Source organism: Cebidichthys violaceus, unplaced genomic scaffold, assembly GCF_023349555.1.
Source record: "Cebidichthys violaceus isolate CVI_PGR_0920_01 unplaced genomic scaffold, fCebVio1.0.p SCAF_60, whole genome shotgun sequence".
NCBI lineage: Eukaryota > Metazoa > Chordata > Actinopteri > Perciformes > Stichaeidae > Cebidichthys > Cebidichthys violaceus.
The window spans coordinates 201,570-220,000 of NW_027176817.1; the positions used below are offsets into that span (position 1 = coordinate 201,570).

At 39.7% G+C, this 18,431-nt stretch overlaps 2 protein-coding genes across 4 annotated transcripts in view; one reads left to right on the plus strand and one right to left on the minus strand.

The window, feature by feature from the left end:
- Nucleotides 1-1,037: 1,037 nt before the first annotated feature.
- Nucleotides 1,038-13,303, plus strand: kiaa0930. The gene is made up of 10 exons (XM_068733971.1): nt 1,038-1,327; nt 5,394-5,554; nt 5,702-5,806; nt 7,382-7,459; nt 7,548-7,649; nt 8,004-8,144; nt 8,861-9,049; nt 9,231-9,390; nt 10,116-10,271; nt 10,421-13,303. Exons 1-10 carry the CDS (start codon nt 1,189-1,191, stop codon nt 10,459-10,461), a joined length of 1,272 nt encoding a protein of 423 aa, XP_068590072.1. The 5' UTR covers nt 1,038-1,188; the 3' UTR covers nt 10,462-13,303.
- Nucleotides 13,304-13,532: 229 nt separating this feature from the next.
- nup50 (nucleoporin 50) overlaps nt 13,533-18,431 on the minus strand; it is a 7,202-nt gene continuing 2,303 nt past the window's right edge. For all 3 annotated transcript variants that reach the window (XM_068733969.1, XM_068733968.1, XM_068733970.1), the window contains exons 5-8: nt 16,354-16,896; nt 16,197-16,281; nt 15,798-15,916; nt 13,533-14,673 (exon numbers count right to left, since the gene is read on the minus strand). In XM_068733969.1, coding sequence (XP_068590070.1) covers nt 14,474-14,673; nt 15,798-15,916; nt 16,197-16,281; nt 16,354-16,896 — 947 coding nt within the window. In that variant the 3' untranslated portion in view covers nt 13,533-14,473. The remainder of the gene's footprint in view (nt 14,674-15,797; nt 15,917-16,196; nt 16,282-16,353; nt 16,897-18,431) is intronic.

Here is an 18,431-nt window from a genome sequence, read left to right on the forward strand (position 1 = left end):
ACTATCCGAAAATAAACCGGTAAAATCAGCCAAATATGAGCCAAATTCAACGGACGAAGCAACGTAACTCTTCTGTAACATTCCGTGATATATTCCGGTATTTTCAAACTAACGTTACCTCCGTTAAACAGCCAAAGACTCGCGAAAACCGTTAAGTCACCGCCATCGTTAGCTTAAACCGTCGTTAGCAAAGCTAGCTGATTAGCCGGGAGCTAATTTAAACCTCAACTAATTAACTGTGAAGGTAATATATGACCAGCCGGGCGGGGACTATCCTTCTCACGCTAACCATTAGCGGTAATGCTAACAAGGGTGCGTCTGATTTATGACCCGCTGAGTCCCGGAGCAGACTGAATAAAAAAGAAAATCATTGGCACATTTTTCTAAATTAATAACAAATGAATTAACCCAAATATTCATCTCTGCGATGTGATGTCAAATAATATTTATTACATTCATTACATATTCGTGCAATATCATGTATTTAATAATAAAGGGTTAGGGGTTAAATTAAGATAAAGTAAGGCAAAATGTATCATAAGAATCGTTTTTTTAATTAATTAATAATTTATTGGATAATAAGTAAATACATAGATTTGCCGTGCAAAGTTATAGTTATGAGATAAGTAAAACGTTTGATTTATTAACTTATAATTCATGATACAAATAGAACTGTTCATTAAAATCAGGCTAAATTGAAATAGGAATGGGCTTCTCTACACAATCAATAAACTCTCTAAAATGATATAAAAACAAGTTTTTATGTTGTTGTTTAATTCAAATTATTATTAATTATTTGTATCATTTATTTTTATTATTTAGTTTGCTCTTTTATTATTATTTTTCCTTTCTCCTTTATATTTATTTTGTATAAGATTTTACTGTGATTTTTCTTAAATACACAGAATGAGTGTACCGGGTTGACAGTATTACCCGTCACACCTGTCGGTGCTCCGGGTCACCGTATATGTGTGTGACGTGTTCAGGTGCTCTGTCTCTTTAAGAGCCTCGTGTTGATACAGGAAGTGTGAGGGGTGTTTCCAGCTGATCTGCACAACAGAAGAAGAACCGGAGTCTCCTTCTCTCTCAGCAGAATTAGCACGACCTACCTGCCTCCTTTCTCGGACACCAACAGAGCACACCCCCCGGTACCGGCTGGATCTAGACTGTCATGGTCCCGGAGCGGAGATGGCGTCCTTCCCCGGTTTGTGTGCGGCTGTCGGTCCCGAGGAGAACGGAGAGCTGGACGGTTCTCTGCAGCAGATGCTGAAGGCCATCGCCGACGAGAGGAACCGACTCAACGTTCGGCAGGAGATCAGCGGACTGGGTGAGCTGCTCGGTCCATTATCGACCTACCGGAGGACCACCGAGACACGAGCGGTTTATATACTCTGTTATAGGAGGGTAGTACCTTCTAATGTGTGTGTATATGTACACAGTATTCAGATAACCAGTAGTACTATTAACCAGTAGTACTAATATCACACTGCACAACTACTGTTAAATGAAGTACCTTTGTTAGTGGCTGTTCTGGAACTTTTGATCTCGTCCCATGATCTTCATCACTTTAGGACGCGTTCGTCCACTTTGGTAAAAGACGGATGTTTAACGTTGTCAACAATCTGGAGCACGAGGTCCCTTTAGTAGCTGTTCTGTTCTGGAGCTTTTGATCATGATGTGTTTGATCTTACCAGGAGTTTGGAGAATGTACTGATGTTTTACAGTATTATATATTACATTACATTACAGTCATTTAGCAGACGCTTTTATCCAAAGCGACTTACAATAAGTGCATCAACATTGGTAATCAAAAGAACTACTAGTCACCAGAAGTCATAAGTACATTTCCTTTAAACAAGCATCTAAGAGCCTGAAGCAGAGCATAACTCAGAGCCAAAGTACAGAACCAAGAGAAACAGTTAGTGCTATAAGTAATACGAATACAATAAGTGCAACAAGCTAGTATGAATACAATAAGCGCTAAGTGGAAGGCTCAGGGTAGCACTTCCTGAAGAGGTGGGTCTTCAGCCTGCGCCGAAAGATGGGCAGCGACTCCGCTGTCCTGACGTCAGTGGGAAGTTCATTCCACCACTGAGGAACCAGGACAGAAAACAGCCGTGACCGGGTCGATCGGCCGCCAGGACCTCTGAGCGACGGGGCGACCGATCGCCCCGAGGCAGCAGAGTGAAGTGGTCGGGCGGGGGTGTGAGGCTTGACCGTGGCCTGGAGATAGGAAGGAGCTGTTCCTTTCACTGCCCTGTATTCTAGCACCAGAGTCTTAAACTGGATGAGCTCTTACAGGGAGCCAGTGTAGAGAACGGAGAAAGGAAGTTGTGTGGGAGAACTTGGGGCGATTGAACACCAGGCGAGCTGCGGACTTCTGGACAAGCTCCAGAGGTCTGATGGCCGACGCCGGGGCTCCGGCGAGTAGAGAGTTGCAGTAGTCCAGGCAGGAGATGACAAGAGCCTGGATGAGAACCTGCACCGTCTCATCAGTCAGGAAGGGACGAATCCTCCTGATGTTGTAGAGCAGGAATCTGCAGGAGCGTGTAACGGATGAAATGTTTGCCGAGAACGACAGTTGGTCATCCAGGGTCACACCCAGGTTCCTGGCAGTCCGAGTTGGCGTCACCACGGTATCATCAATGGTGATGGACAGGTCCCGGTGCGGACAACCCTTCACCAGGAGGAACAGTAGCTCAGTTTTGTCTAGGTTGAGCTTGAGGTGGTGTGTCGTCATCCACTTCCAGATGTCGGCCAAACATGCAGCAACAAATATAGTATTTATACCTCTGAAACTACACTGAGTAGTACAGTTTGGTAGTAGTGGAGGGCGGCGTTCTGCCACGTGGTCCTTACGGTTGTTCTAGTGGTCCTAAAGGGGTTCTAGTGTTCCTTGCGGTTGTTCTAGTGGTCCTAAAGGGGTTCTAGTGTTCCTTGCGGTTGTTCTAGTTGTCCTTACGGTTGTTCTAGTGGTCCTAAAGGGGTTCTAGTGTTCCTTGCGGTTGTTCTAGTGGTCCTAAAGGGGTTCTAGTGTTCCTTGCGGTTGTTCTAGTGGTCCTTATGGTTGTTCTAGTGGTCCTAAAGGGGTTCTAGTGTTCCTTGCGGTTGTTCTAGTGGTCCTAAAGGAGTTCTAGTGTTCCTTGCGGTTGTTCTAGTGGTCCTAAAGGGGTTCTAGTGTTCCTTGTGGTTGTTCTAGTGGTCCTTAATGTGGTTCTATATATTCTTATATATACATATTCATATATATATGTATGTATGTATATATATATATATATATATGTATGTATATATATATATATATATATATATATATATATATATATATATATATATATATATATATATATATATATATATATATATATATAATGTGTGTATATGTATATTCTTGTATATATTCTTAAAAATGTCTTTTGTTGAAGATGTCAGAGCTCAGAGTCAGAAACCAGTTGAAGCTGCAGAGTTCATTCAGACATCAATGATTCAGGTTTAATTACCTTCTAACCCGCCAGCGTCTCGTCCACAGAGAACCACGCTATAAATACACCGGTTCTACCGCTCAACAGCAGACAGAAGGAACCGCATGACGAGGCCTTTATGTGGTTCTAGTGGTTCTTTATGTAGTTCTAGTGGTTATTGATGTGGCTCTACTAGTCCATTATATGGTTTTAGTGGTTCCATTTGTTTATGTGGTTCTAGTAGTCCTTTATATTGTTCTAGTTGTTCTTTAGGTGGTTGTAGTGGTCATTTAGGTGGTTCTATTATATTAGTCCAATAGGTGGTTTTAGTGGTCCTTTAATTAGTTATATTAGTTCTTTTTAGATGGTTCTATTAGTCCTTTAGGTGGTTCTAGAGGTCCTTTAGGTGGTTGTAATGGTGCTTTAGGTGGTTCTATCACTCCTTATGATGGTTCTATTGGTCCTTTAGGTGTTCTAGTGGTTCTATTACTCCTGTAGGTGGTTCTATCACTCTTAATGATGGTTCTTTAGGTGTTCTAGTGGTTCTATTACTCCTGTAGGTGGTTGTAGTGGTCCTTATGATGGTTCTAGTGTCAGTATTGATCTCTGTTGGAGCATCACACTGTTGTATAACGGTCATGGAGGAAACAGCAGCCTGAACGCGACTCATGATATTCCTCCTCGCTGCCAGCAGAGATGCATTGTGGGTGATTCAGCTCACTTTCATCAGACGGCTTCACAGCACACTTGATGTATTTTTAAAATGAGATACGCTGCTAAAAATAGATTTTATGAAGGTCTCTGCTGCACAACTCTGGAATAACAGGGACACGATCTGAAAACATCTTTAATTTAAATAATCTATGTCATCAACATGAGACCAAAACAAAGAATCTATGTCATCAACATGAGATCAGTTACCTCCTCAATCTGATACTTTAGATTCTTGTTTTGGGGTTTTTCTTTTCTGAGGAACTCTGGGTATTCTCGTGTTCGTTAAGCTAACACGCTAACATGCTAACGTCAGTCAGTAAGGATGAGCATTTAGGAAACTACTGATTTAGATTTGTCGATTTATGATCAAAGTTTCTGGTATTTTACAGCTCTGATGACTCGTATTATTACAGAGTCATATTTGTTTCCATAATGTCCAGTTTGTAAATTAAATATTTACTAGTTAAGTAATATTTCATATGTATTAAAAACAATATTCCAATACCGTGGTCATTTTCTTTAAGTGAAACGTAACCAGGAGTGTTTGTGTTTCTCTATATTTACCTGAATATTCTCAGTGTTTCTCTATATTTACCTGTATATTCTCCGTGTTTCTCTATATTTACCTGTATATTCACTGTGTTTCTCTATATTTACCTCTATATTTACCTGTATATTCTCCGTGTTTCTCTATATTTACCTGTATATTCTCCGTGTTTCTCTATATTTACCTGTATATTCTCTGTGTTTCTCTATATTTACCTGTATATTCACTGTGTTTCTCTATATTTACCTGTATATTCTCCGTGTTTCTCTATATTTACCTGTATATTCTCCGTGTTTCTCTATATTTACCTGTATATTCTCCGTGTTTCTCTATATTTACCTGTATATTCTCCGTGTTTCTCTATATTTACCTGTATATTCACTGTGTTTCTCTATATTTACCTCTATATTTACCTGTATTCTCCGTGTTTCTCTATATTTACCTGTATATTCTCTGTGTTTCTCTATATTTACCTGTATATTCACTGTGTTTCTCTATATTTACCTGTATTCTCCGTGTTTCTCTATATTTACCTGTATATTCTCTGTGTTTCTCTATATTTACCTGTATATTCACTGTGTTTCTCTATATTCACCGTGTTTCTCTATATTTACCTGTATATTCACTGTGTTTCTCTATATTTAACTGTATATTCTCTGTGTTCCTGTCAGGCTGTTTTAAGGACGACCGCATCGTGTTCTGGACCTGGATGTTCTCGACGTACTTCATGGAGAAGTTATCTCCTCGACAGGACGACATGCTGTTCTACGTCAGGAGGAAGCTCGCCTACGTCAGCGGAGACAGCAGCAGCAGCAGCAGTGAGGGCAAGAAGGTGACGCTGTTTGTTCATGTTCACAGGAAGTCAAACCAACAGTTCATTCAGACATTAGTTTTGATTTTAAAGGCTTTTTTTATGCCTTAAATGCTCTTTCATCCATTTGTTTACCCATTAAACCTCAAGTCATGTGCTGTGTTTCAGGTGGAGGTGGAGGTCTACAGGAGAGACTCCAAGAAGCTGCCCGGCCTCGGTGACCCCGACATCGACTGGGAGGAGAGCGTTTACCTGAACCTCATCCTGCAGAAGGTGAGCAACGTTCCTACCGAACACTTTTACTCCGGTGTATTAATGTGATATCATCTTATAAAGAAATGTTAGTTCATGACATGTCATATCATGCACAAGCTTCATCCTCTGAGGAGCTTTATTGTGTTCAGTAAGTTAAATATTTTGATGTTTTTCATGTAAATTGTGACCTTATGCTCACTAAAACCTCAAGAATATATTAATATTAATATAATAAAATGGTTCAGAGTAGAAAGAATCCAACTTCAGCTTCCAGACACTTTTATACTAAACCAATCATGCAAGACTTATGATGAGTTTATGTAAATCTTTAAGTATAAATGTCGAGGTTGCCCTTAAGTCCCCTCTTTTAGTATTGAACCCTTCGAGCAGATAATTAGATTAACACCTTAGACCATAGACATTAGACTGAACACCATTTAAGTTTATTATAATAAAAATCAAATATTATGGAAATAGAAATTGATGATGAACATTAAATATCTTTGTATGAAGACAATGTGATGTTATATCTCAGATATTTATAATTCAACACCTTCATTTATGAAGTTTATAACAAATAAACCCATATATGTATGTAACTGAACACCTTCATTTAAGTTTATAATTATAAAAAACCTAATATTATGGGTATAGAAATTGGTGATGAACATAAAACATCTCTGTACGCAGACAATGTGATGTTATATCTCAGTTCTACGTAATTCAACACTTAAGTTTAGCAATTTTATAACAATTTAACCCAAACATTAAAGTATTAAATCTGTGGTGATGAACAAACATATCTTTGTACGCCAACGATGTGATGTTATATCTTAGATTTTTGTAATAATTTTATAAAGATTTAGGAACTGAATTCTGACTATATATTAAATGCAAGAATGAGGCGTGTGATATGCGGCGACTATGATTATTTACAGGACATTTCATGGAAATACGACTATTTTAGTTTATAATATCTTGTCATGAACAAAGAACTGGATATTTGAATATCCTGAACACATTTCGAGGATATCGTTATCTTTAGGCCAAACTGCTCGTGAAGCAGAAACGTGTTTAAAGATTTTACTGTGATTGTTATAAAATGTTCTAATTAGGCCTTTTTCTGTCTTATTTGAGAGACATGGAGGTTCACAGATAGATAACTACAGTATGTACTACCAACTTTCTACTACACATGTTTAATGAATATTTACTGTGGTTTCATTTACATTTTAAAAACTCCTATACAGCATATATGAATGAGTTATTTTGGGTAAAGAAAACAAAAATGAGGCAATAAGAGTAGTAGAATGAATGTAGATTACTCAAAATCAAACAGAATATAGAGACATCAGGGAAGTCCTAAATACTAATAAATGCAGCTTTTTTTTATCCAGTAAAATCTTAAGTTAAAGTTTTTGTATCAGTGCAGGACGTTATAACTTTAACAGAGAAGACAAGACAGAAAGCAAAAAACATTAAACAAAATTACAAGACAGAAAAGTAAGAAAATTAGCGTATTTTGAAATAAAAGTAGGATTTTGTGATGTTTGTACATTATTATATAACTTATATTACTTAACTATCTTACAGTTGGACTACGTGGTGACGTGTGCGGTCTGCACACGCTCAGACGCCGGAGACATCCACATCCACAAGAAGAAATGTCAGGTATGAAACCACACGGATGTTTTTCTTTAAAGCCTCGTTCTTCACAACGTAGCTGCTGAACTTTATTCTCTCTGATGTTTTTTTACAGGAAGTGTTTGCGTCTCCCAGCAAACACGCCATGGACAGCAAAGGGGAGGAGTCTAAGATGAGCTACCCCAACATCTTCTTCATGATCGACAACTTCGAGGAGGTAACCGACACACTGATGCTAAACTTTAACCTTTTATTTGAACTTCGTTTTAACTCCACATGAGCCATAATTCATCCTGTGTGAATTCTGTCCAATCTACCAAAGAACCTGACAAACAGACCATTTAGTTGTGTGTTTCTTAATGTAGTGAAGAAAAAGACAACCAAACAAACAAATACTTGTTTGTATTTATATGAATATTTACCTATATTTTGTACTATATTGTACTCTTTTATAACAGAGTTACAACGCTACAACAAGAAGTGTTGTCTTTCAATGTTCTATCATTTTAGTTTTGATTTGCTAGTTTTAAAATGTTTAAATATTATTATAATTACATTGGTATGTGTGCAGGTGTTCAGTGACATGACGGTGGGCGAGGGGGAGATGGTTTGTGTGGAGTTGGTGGCGAGCGACAAGAGCAACACCTTCCAGGGTGTCATCTTCCAGGGCTCGATCCGCTACGAGGCCCTGAAGAAGGTCTACGACAACCGGGTGAGACCGGCTGCTGCGAGCTAACATGCTAACAGTGACCGTGTTGTACACTATGGTTTTACCATGTTTTACCATGTTAACTGTACACTACACACATTAACCAGGCTAACATTAGCACTGTTAATTACTGCTGCTGTATATATATATATTTTTGTTTAATTTTCTTTAATGATTCTGAACAATATTTGTTATTGAAGTTCACAACAACACATTTTATATTACAAAGTAAACCAAAAGAAACAACGTAAAAGCTAATGCTACTTCAACATTCCAACATATTAAGCGTTAGCATGTTATGCGTCTAAACATGCTAACAGTAGCATGCTAAGATGATAATGGCAAAATTACATTAGCTAACACCATTAGCATGTCAACATACATATGTTAGTAGGTTATGGTAACATTTGGCATGCAAGTATACTAATGTTAGCCTGTTGATGCTAGCTTAAATTAAGCTGAAGCTAACGGCTAATGTCATGCATGAGTTATTATTTATTGTTTCCAGTTATTGACACAAAACTTTATAATTAAATACAAATTTAACAAATACGTACAATAGTTTTATTTTTTTAACCTTCAAAATCAACAGTTTTTCAGAGAAAAGTAGGTGTTTACGTACAATAAATGTACCTTTTGTGAAACAAATGCATATAGAATAGAAAAAAGCTCAATAAATCTGAATTAAAGTATAAATATATTATGTTTTGGTGCTTCAGGTGAGCGTCGCTGCTAAAATGGCCCAGCGGATGTCTTTCGGCTTCTACAAGTACAACAACATGGAGTTTGTGAGGATGAAGGGTCCGCAGGGAAAAGGTCACGCAGAGATGGCCGTCAGCAGGATGCCGACAGGAGACACCTCCCCCTGTGGCACCGAGGAGGACCAGGTGTCCCCCATGCACGAGAGGGTGAGGAAAACCTGAGCTCCAGATCAGTAATAAATGCTGCTGGATGGATTTATTCATATTGTTACACGGAGGACAAACACTTCATGTTTACCAGAGCTGAGAGTAAAAATATGTAAGTTCTACAGTCAATCAAAGTACCTCTACTGTGTACTTTAGTACATAATGAGCTTTGTGCCTCCAGGTGACGTCCTTCAGCACTCCTCCGACTCCGGAGAGGAACCGTCCGTCCTTCTTCTCTCCGTCTCTCAGACGCAAAGTTCCCCGAAACCGAAACGCAGAGATGAAGAAATCTCACTCGGCCAACGACAGCGAGGAGTTCTTCAGGGAGGAGGAAGACGAAGGTAGGAGTCGGAGGAAGCCGGTCACACCGGTGTTTGTAATCCTGTAGTCGGATCTGTTCACAGCACAATGATGGTTTGTTTTACTGTGGCTGTAATGAACACAAGTGTGTGTAAATATATATATTTATTTTTATTTATACATATATATATATTTTTGTATGTATTTTATGTGTTTATATATATATATATATATATATATATATATATATATATATATATATATATATTAATTATTGTTTATTTATTCATTTTTATTTATATATATATTTTTTATGTATTTTATTTATTTATTAATGTATATTTATTTTATTGTTATGTATTTTTATATATATATATATATTATATATATTTATTCTTGTTTATTTATATATATATATATATATATTTATAAAAATATTTATATACTAATGTTTAATATGCAGACAGAAAGGTGCCTTTATTTTACTTTATTGCACAACAAGTGAATTAAGATGCTGAATATGAGGACAGATACATAATGTAAAACTATTAATACAAAACAATAACAGGACGCCTACTCTGTCAATCATCACAATACAATACATCCAACCCTATATATTTATTTACTTATATATGTAGTTATGTATGCATTTGTTGCAGTTATTATTTCCTTTTTATTTGTGTTTAAAATGAGACTTAAATCAACGCGTAGCCAGCTGTGGCTAACGCGTAGCCAGCTGTGGCTAACGCGTTTCTGTCCTCCTCAGATCTTCACACCGCCTCTAACCTCCGCTCCCGCTCTCTGTCGGGCACCGGTCGCTCTCTGGTCGGCTCGTGGCTCAAGCTGAACCGGACCGAGGACTACTTCCTGCTCTACTCGCACCTGACCTACGTCACGCTGCCGCTGCACCGCATCACCACAGGTCAGTTGACCTTAACCTGCTTTCCTTTTCTTGTTCATTCACTTAATTTAACATGTTAGTTCATTACTTACATCTCGTTCTTTATTAGTTCATCAGTCAGTTATTTAGACGTGTGATGACATCATAACTAGTGGTCTACTCTCTGTCAGACATCTTGGAGGTGAGGCAGAAGCCCATCCTGATGACGTAGTGACATGGTGCCATGTGATGTGGTGACATCACATCCTGATGACGTAGCAGCGCCGCCTCCCTCAGTCATCTCTACAAAGTGCCTCCTGCATCATCAGGCCACTGAGACCACAGCAGAACAACAACCAAACACCTGCTTCAGAGGAGACCAACAAACCAGCCATTCAGGAAGTGCCTCTTCTTCTTCTTCTCCTCCTCCTCCTCTTCTTCAGTGCGTCCGAGGTCGTCGGGGTCACGTAACCTCAGGTGTGAGGGAAAAAAAGGCAATTGGCTGACCTCTGAACCAGGAAGTGAAGAGCGTGTGTCTTCTTGTAAATATCTGCTGCTTTACTCACCGAGACTTTAAGGACGCGTTCGCTTTTCTTTTTTTAAATATCGCCGATGACGATGGGACTCGTGAAGAGTTTTTGTACGAGAGGAAACGGGAAGTGTAGACCAAGTGACACCTTTACAACACAAGCAGTCGCTGAATTCACCTTTTCATCCATTTATTGACAAGTATTTGTCTCATTTAGTCTCTTGAATGTCGAAAATATGAAGAAACAAACTAATGTTCATCACGTCGTTATTTTGTGAGAAAAATGTTACAAAAGTGCTGAAACAACAACTTTAAGAAGCACATGTGAGAACCTGTAACCAGCCGTTATTTAATGTTTAATTCATTCTAAATTATATTACACATGACCCGACTGATTCACAAATTTACGAATAAAATCTGAATTTTACTCACAACATAAAACTCCTTCGTCTTAGAAAAATGTGACTTTACAATTAATATCAAATATTCTTAATTATATTCGTCTTTCAGTCATTGTTTGATTTGACCACCAGCAACAATTAGATACCAAATATAACATGTGATAAAATAATGAATATCTCTAAAAGATAACTTGACTTAAAATAATTTAAACTCTTGATTATTAAAAAAGTGTTTAATTATTTATAAATATTTTGTAAATCACAAAAAGTATCTTTGAACTCACCAACAGTTTACAATGTGTACAGCAACATTATTATTATTATTATTAGTGCAAATATAAAAACCACATTTTAATGAATGAATTTACGAGAATAAAGTCGTAAATTTGCGAAAGAACGTTTTTTTTTTGTGTGTCAAGGACCCACAATGCTTCACTTTGTGAGGTTGGGTCAACCGCATTAAAGTTTAACTCTCAAAATATGTTCATTATTTTGGTGTTTGTAAAATAAAAAAATATGAAAGAACTCAACTTCAGGAGTCATGAAATTCACGACTTTATTCGGAAAAAATAAAAAAACATTCTTGTAAATTTGCGACTTTAATCTCGTAGATTCTGTAGTTTGTTTTTTTTCTCCTCCGCAGCTCCGTACTTATTATTTTTTTTAGCTAAATGACCATAAAACAAATCTGAATAAAACCTGAAATCAGCTGATTTTTTAAATCAGGAGCCGTCTGATCAAAGAGTCTCGTTTGTGTCTCCGGGTCTGATTCAGGATCAGGTCCCAGAGGTTAGACCACAAACCGGAACAATGAAGCCTCGTTTTATTTAATAAAACCTTTGTTTGTTTGCCTCCGAACACAAAACAACTTCAGTATTTTATTAAATCAGCCGAGTGACGATAAAACAAACTGGAAGCGACTTGAAAAAATTCTGAAGATTTTAAAGGGAAAGTTTGTAAAGTTTTTCTCCCTCTGAAGCCTTAAATCTGACTTTATGTAATGTTAATGTTCCTCTTTCACTTCATGTTCATGTAAACAACCAAACAGCAGTTATATTTACAGAAAAAGCTAAATCAGATGTCAACTCGTTCACTCGTTAAAGATCCGATTAACGACTTTAACTTTCGTTAATTAATCGAGCCGACAGAAAATGTTCGTAAAAGAACAAAAAATAAAATCGCAGTAAGAATTAAATAAAATAGTTAAATGTTTCTCAAAGTTATGAATTTATTCTTAAAATATTTTGAGTATATACTGTATGTTCACAAAATTGTATTTAACAGAGTTTTATGTAAAACAGAAACACTCAAAGTATTATTTACTTTGTAGAAGTCAAACCTTTAATTGTTCTTGTGAAACTATATATCAAGTTTTTAATCACAAATTTTCAACATTTTTCTTCCATAAATTGACATTTTTCTTTTAGCAAAATAAATAAATTAACTTCGAAAACTTGGACAGCTTGTCTCTCCATAAATTATGAATTAGTGATTTATTAAAGTATTTATCCCGTTCATGTTTGTTTTTAAATTTATGGACCAAGTAAAATGAACTGGACAAATAATCACAGGACAGAACTAATAATTAGATTTATTATTTCGGATTCAGACTGTTTCTCCAGTTATTCGTTTAGTTTATTTTAACGTCCAAAACTAGTGAAAATGTTTGAAACTAGATCAGCTGTTCGGGTCTAAATATTTACGAATTATATTTCAAAATTATTGAAAGGAAAGCGATCGATTAGAAAATCAATTTTTCAATCGGCCTCTGATTTTGTCGTGTTTTTCAGGATTTAAACTTGAGGATCTGAAGTCGGTCAGCTGTTATTGATCAGTTATCGGTTATTGATCGGCCGTTCTGGATCAAAGTGTTTTCCTCCGTGTCGTATCAAAGCTGAATATTCCACAGAGCACTTCTTCTTCTCCAGTGTTATTGACGGTAGCTTAGAGTTCCTCCAGCTGAATGTATCGACGCCGATCAACAGATCCGATCAACAGATCTGATCGGCGTCTTAGTGAAGACAGGTTGCACTCTAAAATGCTTTTAGACCTTTTTGTACACAAACACTCTTCATGTGCATGTTGTCTCACTTCTGTTGTTTACTGTTTGTTTATTTATTGAAATACACATTAACAGAAACTCACGCTTTTGTGCCTTTTTTTTCCTCATTTATTCAGTTTAAATGTGTCATTATTATATTTATTATTACTTTATTGACTGATTAAATGTATATATGGTACCTGCTTCTCCAAACTGATACTATTGAGGTAATACATTAAACACCTGGACTGTCCCTTTAAGTAGACCTAATGTGTGACGTTGAACCAGGAAGTGAATCTTTAAATGTTTAACATAAAAACAAGACGCGGTCGTTTCCTTTCCTTGTTTTATTTCCCCAGTAAACGTCTTGACGACGACGGCGCGTCTCGAAGGCCGAGGACACACAAAGGACACTTAGACAAACACAAACAGAGTCCATGTTGACAGAAAGTTAAAAAGAAAAAGCAGATCTTTCACACCAGGTTCCATCAGAAGAAGTATCCTGCCGACACAATAAATAGTTTCCACAACAAAACCACTGAATCCTCGACGCGTTCGTTCACAAAGACTAACCGTTACTACGAAACCAAACAGACTTTAACGAAGCGGAGAAGAGGTGACAATACTGTCAGTCAACGACCAAATCAAACATCGTGTTGCTGATGAAATAAAAACAGCGTCGGACCGGAGGAATGTAGACGAACCTTCTGAACGTAGACGAAGCTTCTGAACGTAGACGATGGTTGCGAACGTGGACGATGGTTGCGAACGTAGGCGATGGTTGCGAACGTAGACGAAGCTTCTGAACGTAGGCGATGGTTGCGAACGTAGACGATGGTTGCGAACGTAGACGATGGTTGCGAGCGTAGACGGTGGTTGCGAGCGTAGACGGTGGTTGCGAACGTAGACGGTGGTTGCGAACGTAGACGGTGGTTGTGAGCGTAGACGGTGGTTGTGAGCGTAGACGGTGGTTGTGAGCGTAGACGGTGGTTCTGAAAGTAGACGGTGGTTGTGAAAGTAGACGGTGGTTGTGACTCTAAATTAAATATTTCACAGTATGACGACCAATTTATTGTGGAGAGAACGCTGGACTAGAGGACCAGTGTGTGTGTGTGTGTGTGTGTGTGTGTGTGTGTGTGTGTGTGTGTGTGTGTGTGTGTGTGTGTGTGTGTGTGTGTGTGTGTGTGTGTGTGTGTGTGTGGTAGAACTGGTGTGATGAGGATGACCAGGTGACTTCAGCTAAAAAAGCTCAGGCGGCGGGGCGGGGCGGGGTTCAGCCTTTCTTCTCCTCCAGGGTCTTGTGCAGCAGGTCGGCGTCCTCGGCGGTCTTGACCCGGATCAGAAGGGGGACGGGGCTGCCGGGGTTCTTGTCGTCAACGACCGGGTTCGGGACGCAGACCACCATCACGTTGTTCTTGCCGACCCGAGAGCACGGCATGGACGCCTGCAGCAGGATGTTCAGCAGGATGTTCCCTTCAAAATAAAAGGTCAGCATGATTATTCTGGAACGTCGGTCGTCTTCGGTTTGACTGAAACTTTTAGAGTTCAGGCTCCGACTAAACGGCATTTATATCAATTCATCTGCTGATCACTTCTTTAATTAATAGATTCATAAAATGTATATCATTTTTAATTTGATTATTTACAACATGAAGAAGTAAAAGTGGCGTTTCTTAATTTAACCTTTAAAATGTCACAAACATGTTGGATGTAGTTTCACCAGCAGGTGGAGCCGTTTGATCACAGCTGATGTTTGAGAGGACGTCATGTCTTTATTACATTTAATACTAGAGACTAGAGGACGACTAGAGGACCAGGTCGGTGTAGTTTAGTATACGTTTGTGTATTTGTACCCAGGTTGGTGTAGTTTAGTATATTTTGGTGTATCTGTACCCAGGTTGGTGTAGTTTAGTATATTTTGGTGTATCTGTACCCAGGTTGGTGTAGTTTAGTATATTTTGGTGTATTTGTACCCAGGTTGGTGTAGTTTAGTATATATTTGTACTCAGGTTGGTGTAGTTTAGTATACGTTTGTGTATCTGTACCCAGGTTGGTGTAGTTCAGTATATTTTGGTGTATCTGTACCCAGGTTGGTGTAGTTTAGTATATTTTGGTGTATCTGTACCCAGGTTGGTGTAGTTTAGTATATTTTGGTGTATCTGTACCCAGGTTGGTGTAGTTCAGTATATTTTGGTGTATCTGTACCCAGGTTGGTGTAGTTTAGTATATTTTGGTGTATTTGTACCCAGGTTGGTGTAGTTTAGTATATTTTGGTGTATTTGTACCCAGGTTGGTGTAGTTTAGTATATATTTGTACCCAGGTTGGTGTAGTTCAGTATACGTTTGTGTATCTGTACCCAGGTTGGTGTAGTTCAGTATATTTTGGTGTATCTGTACCCAGGTTGGTGTAGTTTAGTATATTTTGGTGTATCTGTACCCAGGTTGGTGTAGTTTAGTATATTTTGGTGTATCTGTACCCAGGTTGGTGTAGTTTAGTATATTTTGGTGTATCTGTACCCAGGTTGGTGTAGTTTAGTATATTTTGGTGTATCTGTACCCAGGTTGGTGTAGTTTAGTATATTTTGGTGCATCTGTACCCAGGTTGGTGTCGGCTCTGATGATCATCTGAACTTTGCCGTCGTCGGTCTGTTTCAGGTGCAGAGTTCCAACTCCTTTCTCTTTGAACTCGGAGTCCTTCTTGTAGAACAGTTTACACCTGAAACACAAAGAACATCCTTCTTCATCCAGGATATTCAGAGTACATCAGTCTGACGGCTGATATTAACATAGTATATATTGTTATCTCAGACTTTATATATTTGTACTCATATTACAACTTCCACACAGAAGGTTCCCACAAATACTTTAAAACATACCATCCTGTTAACTTCTCTGATTCCTCTAATAGTTTCATTTTCTCATTAAAGATAAACAGCTGTGGTGGACTGTAGGAGTTTGTTTTGAATAATACTTCATATACTAGTACTTAGACGTACTTCTTGGAGTAGAAGGCGTCGTCCTCCTTCACCTCTTTGATCTCTGGTTTGGGCGGCTCCTCCGACTCCTCGTCTCCGTTCTCATCTACACAAATCAAACATTTCAGTAATAATCTAAAAACTAAACACTCGTATGTATATCATATTTAATATGTACCTGGAGGCCGAGCGTCCCCGGACTTAAAGGACGGAGGTGGAGCGGTGGTGGTGGTGGAGGATCCGAACAGGGAGGAGGAGGAAGAGAAGGAGAAGCTCGGGGGGGTCGTTTTGGCCCCTAAGGAGCTGAGGACGGAGCCGTCCACCTTCTGACCGAAGTTAAACGTGACGCCGGGGCTTTTGGACGAGTCTTCTGTCAGAGTTTTGCCGAAGGAGAACGAGGAGGAGGAGGAAGAGGAAGGAGCAGCAGCAGGAGCGGCGGTGGTCGGAGGCTTCTTCTTCTTCTCCTCGTCTCCGGCTCCGTACTGGCGCTCGATGCTGGCCAGGTGCTGCTCGTAGTCCTTGAAGATGGGGTTCAGGTCACACAGGGGGTTCCCGTTCACGTGTTTGGTGATCCAGTCTCTCACCGAGCAGTTCAGAGCCGTCAGCTGGCGGCTGTACTCCTTGTTGCTGGTGCTGGTGGAGCTTTGAGTCGAGCTTGGGCCGGAGCCATTGGTCTGCTGGAGCGTGATGTCAGAGGAGGCGGGAACATTGAACGTCAGACCTGAGAGGACAAAAGGGAGATGGGGTTAGAGTGACATCATCACACCTCCACCCTGCAGCGACTCCACAACAGAGAGAGAGAGTCAGAGAGAGATTTTTTTAGATTTTTAGAAAACCTTTATTTCTTAAAACATGACAGAACAAAGAACCTTGTCACGGCATCAAGCATGAAACAAAACAAATCAAAAACAAAAAACACTCAAGTCCGTTTCTCTTCAGAGTTTTTAAAGGAGCGTTAAATATTAGTTCATCTCCAGACACACATTTTGCTTCATTGTTCTCATTGTATTCTCAATGAATCCTGCATGTTGTTCATGTAAATAAATCAAAACAAAACAAAACTTGTCCTTTAGTTGTACTTAGGCTGTGAGACCTTGTTCACAATCAGCTCTTCCATTGTTCAGCTCTTTGTTGATCTTCTGAGCTATTTTCTTCAGTCTGTAGCCTTACTTCACTGTTATCCCTCCTCTGTCTTTACTCCTCATGTGTGACCTGAGAGAGCTGGAGAGCTTCTTTGTCAGAGAAGTAATCCTCCACTTTAACTCCTTTCACACTTTTAGTTCTCCTCAGAAACCCCTTTATCTTCTCCACACTGTAGTCTCTATAATTCCTACCGCTGCCAGCCCTGTGGTCAGAAGATTCACTGTCAGCAGCAGAGTCCTCCTCCAGACTGGACTCAGGGTCCCCCTCCAGACTGGACTCGGGGTCTTCCTCCAGACTGGACTCGGGGTCTTCCTCCAGACTGGACTCGGGGTCCTTCTCCAGCCTGGACTCGGGGTCCTTCTCCAGCCTGGACTCAGATTTAGCTGCTCCTCTGCTTCCTTTAGTTGCCGCTTTCTTTGCCTGTGAGTTTCCATTGTTTTCTTTCTTTTTCCTCTTCCGCTGAGGGACTTTGATCTGCTCCTCGTCTCCCTCCATGTCCACCTCAGTGCCTGCCCCCACCTGTCCATTACTCTCCCTCCCTACCTGTCCTCCATTACTCTCCCTCCCCACCTGTAACTCACTTGTCCGTCGTTGCAAAAATGAGGTAATCAAAGTCCTCCACTGTGACTGAACACGAGGTCCACCTGTCTGCTCCTGTTCTTGGGGATCATGAGGAGCTGTCTGTGAGACACCACGTGCCTCAGAAGTGGAGACTTGGCCCCAGATGACAGCTTCTTAACCTTAGACACGATCTTCCCATGTCTGGACAGCTCTCTGGTTATCAGCTCATCCTTGATGAACGGTGGCACGTTGGAAACAGTGACTTTTACCGCCGGGTCGTTGAGAGGCTAGACGGGTAGGAAGCCGCCATTCACCTCGATCCCGCTGTCCAACACCAGTTCCGCATCTTCTTCGTTCTCACAAAAAACAATCACCGCACCGTTCATCCGCGCAGCGGACCTCACGTTGCTGTGACCGATGATCTCCCCCACTGCCAGGCTGCAGTCCTCCACCGAGCACGGGAAACGCGGCGGGATCTTCACGCCGTGTTTTCGCGTTAGTTTGGTGAAGTCCATGGCGGCGTGCAGCACGCCGACCAGCGCGTGCTGATCG

Coding starts and splice junctions, on each gene's coding strand:
- kiaa0930 (XM_068733971.1), top strand. CDS start 1,189: ATGGCGTCCTTCCCCGGTTTGTGTGCGGCTGTCGGTCCCGAGGAGAAC. Junction 8,145..8,860: donor AGAAGGTCTACGACAACCGG/GTGAGACCGGCT, acceptor TTGGTGCTTCAG/GTGAGCGTCGCTGCTAAAAT. Junction 9,391..10,115: donor CAGGGAGGAGGAAGACGAAG/GTAGGAGTCGGA, acceptor TGTCCTCCTCAG/ATCTTCACACCGCCTCTAAC.